General features: G+C 36.0%; 1 protein-coding gene across 1 annotated transcript; it reads left to right on the plus strand.

The window, feature by feature from the left end:
* Positions 1-4,732: 4,732 nt before the first annotated feature.
* LOC149186351 (secreted RxLR effector protein 161-like) lies at positions 4,733-5,350 on the plus strand. The gene has a single exon (XM_089409310.1). The coding sequence runs from the start codon at positions 4,733-4,735 to the stop codon at positions 5,348-5,350; it is 618 nt and encodes a 205-aa protein (XP_089265436.1).
* The last annotated feature ends 343 nt before the right edge of the window (positions 5,351-5,693 follow it).

A 5,693-nucleotide genomic window follows, 5' to 3' on the forward strand; every position in this document is an offset into this window, starting at 1 on the left:
TCAGAATGAAGACTGAAGACATTCCAAAAACAGCATTTAGAACTCATGAGGGTCATTATGAATTTTGGTCATGCCTTTTGGCCTTACTAATGCACCTTCTACATTTCAAGGTTTGATGAATTCCATTTTCAAACCCTTCCTTAGAAAATTTGTGTTAGTATTTTTTTGATGATATACTAATCTACAACAACTCTTGGAAGGATCATGTCCAACATGTTGACATGGTGCTCAAAATATTGGAGGAGAAACAATTATATGCAAAAATCTCCAAATGTTTCTTTGGAGTACAAGACGTGGAATATCTGGGTCATATTGTATCTCATAAAGGTGTTAAGGTAGACCCTAGAAAAACTAAAACCATTAAGGAATGGAAAATCCCCACATCCATAAATCATCTACAAGGATTTCTCGGGTTGACAGGGTATTATCGCAAGTTTGTTAGGAATTATGGGAGAATAGCAGCACCTCTAAAAACATTATTGAAGAAAGATGCATTATCATGGACTCCAAAAGCAACAAAGGCCTTTGAACATATTAAAGAGGCAATGTGCCAAGCACCAGTCTTAGCTACACCGGACTTCACAAAAACTTTTATTGTGGAATGTGATGCCTCGGGAAATGGAATTGGTGTTGTTTTAATGCAAGAAGAAAGACCCAGTGCTTTTGAAAGTCGTCCAATCAAAGGAAAGTATTTACACAAAGTTATTTATGAGAAGGAAATGCTGGCAATACTACATGCACTTAAGAAATGGCAACCCTACCTAATGGGAAGACACTTCAAGGTAAAAATAGATCATGATAGTCTTAAATACTTTTTAGAACAAAGATTATCTTCAGAAGAGCAGCAAAAATGGGTCACAAAGATGTTGGGATATGACTTTGAAATCATCTACAAAAAAGGGAAGCAAAATGTTGTGGCAGATGCACTCTCAAGAAAATATGAGGATGTGGAAGAATTTCTTTGTGCCATTTCTATTATCCAACCAAATTGGATAAACAAAGCAAAGGACGAATGGAAGAATGACGAGGAAGTGTGGGCACTCATTCAAAAGATACAACAAGATCCCAGTACATATGATACATTTAGCTGGAAAAATGATTCGTTATGGTACAAGGATTGGTTATACCTATGTAAGAATTCCCAACTCAAACAAAATATTCTTAGGGAATTGCACACCTCTCCCTTAGGAGGGCACTCAGGATTTCTAAAAACTACCATAGGGTTAAGAAGGATTTTTTTGGGATGGCCTTAAATTAGATATTCAAAAGTTTGTGGCGGAATGTTTGGTTTGCCAACAAAATAAAGTTGAAAAAATTAATACCCCAGGACTATTACAACCTTTATCAATTCCAATCCAACGTTGGGAGGAGGTTTCAATGGATTTTATCACAGGTTTACCCAAGTATAAAGGAAAGAGTGTTATCATGGTGGTAGTTGACAAACTTACCAAGTATGCACACTTTTGTGCATTATATCATCCATTTAAAGCAAGTACAGTTTCTACTACATTTATCGAAACAATTCAAAAGCTACATGGAAACCCAAAGATTATTGTAAGCGATAGAGATCCCATTTTCACTTGAAATTTTTTGACAAAATTATTTTCTTGTCTTGGTACTCAGTTAGCTCATAGCTCATCTTATCATCCTCAATCTGATGGGAAAACTGAGATAGTAAACAAATGTTTGGAAGGATATCTTCATTGCTTTGTATCTAATAAACAGACACAATGGGTCAAATGGTTGCCTCTGGCTGAATGGTGGTATAACACTTCCTTCCATACTGCAACAAAAATGACCCCATTTATGGCACTTTATGGATATCATCCACCATCCATCACATCATATTTAAGAGAAAATTCTAAGGTTCAAGTAGTGGAAGATCACATCGAGCATCAGCAACAAGTTCTCCAACTCTTAAAGGATAACCTCACCTTGGCACAGAATAGAATGAAACAACAGGCAGATCAACATCGCAGCGAAAGAAGTTTTAATGTAGGTGATTGGGTATTCCTACGACTACAACCATATAAACAAATGTCCCTCAAGCAAGCTAAGAAGGATAATAAATTATCACCAAAGTATTATGGTCCGTACAAGGTGTTGCAAAAGATAGGTACTATGGCATACAAATTGGAGCTTCCTACAGCTTCTCAAGTGCACCCAGTTTTCCATGTTTCATGCTTAAAGAAGGTTATAGGTGACAAGATTCCAGTTCAAACAATATTGCCAGAACTTGATGAGGAAGGAAAAATCATATTGGAACCTGAAGCAGTCAAAGAAGCAAGAACTCGACAGCTACGAAATCGATCAATTTCAGAGTATCTCATCAAGTGGAAGAACTTACCCGTTGAAGTTTCCACATGGGAGGATGAGAATTTTATACAAAAGCATCCAGAACTACTCAATCATTGAGGACAACACTCTTTTGAAGGAGAGGGGCATGTTAGATCCCTATAATACTAGTGATTCCCCCATTACTATTGTCATTGTATCCCTTATTGTTATTATTGTGCCCCATAGAATCCCACTATTGTTATTTTTGTTCCTTTATATTATTATTGTTAAGTCGGCTTGGTTATATTGTGACCCCTTAGACTCTTATATATAGAAAGGAGGTTTTGTCATTTGTATCATCCAAGAATTGTTCATTCGTGTAATGTAAATGAGGTTGCCCCCTCGAGGAGACTAAATTCTAAGGCATTGATCTATCTTTTCTATCTTTTGTGAGCTGGTTTCATAACAAGTCCCATCGAACTTTGGCATAGAATATATGGAAACATTCACTATAAGATAGTACCCTCTCTAAGTCCAATGGTGAAGGACATCCCCAATATCAAGGAGGACCATGAAGGAGTATGCAAGGGATGTGCCTTGGGAAATAATACTAGGAAACCCTTTATAAGTAGTGACACAAGGTCTATGGAGATATTAGACCTCATTCATTCTAATGTATGTGGGCCCATGTCTAATAAATCTCTTGGAGGCCACCAATATTATGTGACCTTCATTGATGATCACTCTACAAAGAAATGGATTTATCTTCTCAAGGCAAAAGGATGAAGTATTTGAAAAATTCAAGGAGTTTATATTTGATGTTGAGACCCTGACCAAAAGAAATATAAAAACTCTCAAATTCAACAATGGAGGTTAATATACTTCAAAAGAACTTATAGCTTATTGCAAGGAAGAAAACATTAAGAGGGAGCTCATTGTTCCCTACAACCCCTGAAAGAATGGAGTAGTAGAAAGGAAGAATATAACCATTGAAGAATGCATAAGGAATATGATATTTCATCAATACCTACCAAAATTTCTATGGGGAGAAGTAGCCATGACAACAATATACATGCAAAATAGAAGTCCTCATAAAATCCTTGACAATATGACACTAGAAGAAGCATTTCAGGGAAGAAGCCATGTGTAGACCATCTCTGAATATTTTGATGTCCCACATACATTCATATTCCAAAAGACAAGCGAAAGAAGTTAGAATCTACAAGTAAAAAAGGTATATTTGTTGGTTATATCCTTTCATCGAAGGCTTATAGAATCCACATCAAAGAAGAAAGACGAATTGAAGTTAGCTATGACGTTGTATTTGATGAAAATCGTGCCTACAAAAGATCCAAAGATATACTTATAGAGTCTGATGAAGAAGATGTACAACTATTTGAAGAAGAAGAGCAACGTGACAAGTCACCTACAAACCTAGAAGAAGAAGGACCAAGTGGACCTATTCAACCTACAATCATTCCCAAAACAAAGAAGAGGCCAAATTGGTTAAAATCTACACTTGAAGATGCAGAAGGACACAAAGCAGTAAAGGACACATTCAAAGAAACCAAGAAGCCTAAAAGATACTCAGGATATGCAACATACATGACAAAGTTAATTGAAGTAGAACAAACTACTTTTAAAGAAGTCGCTCATCAATAAGAATGGAAGAAAGCTATACAAGAAGAATATCAATTTATCATGAAGAATGGGGTTTGGGAAATCATTCCTAAACCTAGTGACAAATCTATTGTCACTGCCAAATGGATTTACAAGATCAAACATGTCGTTGATGGAAGCATAGAAAAATAAAAAGCAAGATTTGTTGCAAGGGGTTTCTCTCAAAAGGAAGGAATAAACTATGAAGAAACCTTTGCTCCTACTGCCAGATCCAGTACTATTAGATCTTTGGTTTCACTAATTGCAACTATGGGATGGAATATCCATTAAATGGACGTTGAAACAACCTTTCTAAATGGAACCATTGATGAAGAAGTATGTATTTAACAACCAGAAGGCTTTGAGATAAAAATAAATAAAAATAAAAATAGGGAAACTCATTTTTGCAAATTAAATAAAGCTCTATATGGCTTGAAGCAAGCTCCTAAGGCTTGGTATACACGAATGGATGCCTATCTATTAAGGATTGGATTTGTTAAAAGTTTTGTCGGTGTAAACCTCTACATAAAGATAGTGAAGAATGAACCAGTTATTATACTTTTATATGTGGATGATTTATTTGTTACAGATGTGGAGCGTAGAATTCTAAAATGTAAGAAAATGTTGGTAGCAAAATTTGAAATGAAATATCTATGACTCATGCACTACTACTTGGGCTTGGAAGTTTGGTAGGAACCTAGTAGGATATATATTGGTCAAGGAAAGTACATAATAAATATGTTAGAAAAGTTTAGTATGATGGATTCTGACTACTCCCATGATCACAAATATAAAGATGTTGAGAAGCTTCGGCTCTAGTCCCATTTATCCTACAAGTTATCGTAAGTTGGTGGGCTCTTTGATGTACTTGGTGAATATCATACCTGGAATATGCTTTGCTATAAATGTTCTTAGTCAATTTCAATTGGAGCCTCATCATGACCAATGGATAGTTTCCAAGCACATTTTAAGATACTTACATGGAACTATTCATGACTGCTTGAAGTATGATGGGAAAGAAATTAAATTGATAGGTTTTACCGATTCTTATTGGGGTGGCAATGAGACAGATGGAAGAAGCACTACTAGTGGTCGTTTCAGTTTGGGATCTGCAATGATTTCATGGATGCATAGAAAAAAAGATCTTGTTGCTTTAAGTAGTGCTGAAGATGAATATGTTGTTACATGTGAATTAGGAGGAGAAGTTGTTTGGTTAAAAAAACTCTTATCAGATTTGTTTGGAGGGCCATTGGATCATACAGTGATAAATTGTGATAATCAAAGCAACATAAAGATGTCTGAAGACCCTGTGTTTCATGCTAGGACAAAGCATATTAACTACAAGTACCATTGCATTAGAATTTTGGTGCAGGATGGGGTCGTGAAGCTACAATATATTATAACAGATGAGTAGGTAGTTAACGTGTTGATGCAATATTTTCCAAATAAGAAGTTCAAATATTTCAGAAGCATGCTTAGATTGGTTGATATTACAAATTTAGTAGATTGAGAGAGATGAAGCATCTTGGGGCAACAAGACGCTTGGGAGGACATTTGGTCGGCTTGTGATTATGTCTAGATCCCAAAGTAGAGAGGGTATCATTGGTCATGTGGAGCTCTGACCTTGGATACGATACCTAGATCCCTCAGTTGGTGTTAAAGCTAAAACCTGATGGTACCTATAGAAGCTAAAGCTTGGAACACACCTTAGTCCTAGTCGATTAGATACCCTGGTCAGGAATCTAATATGTAGCACT

This window comes from Pinus tabuliformis, chromosome 3_1 (assembly GCF_031772625.1).
Source record: "Pinus tabuliformis cultivar Carrire ecotype Pingquan chromosome 3_1, CPIR1, whole genome shotgun sequence".
In the NCBI taxonomy this organism is placed as follows: Eukaryota; Viridiplantae; Streptophyta; class Pinopsida; order Pinales; family Pinaceae; genus Pinus; species Pinus tabuliformis.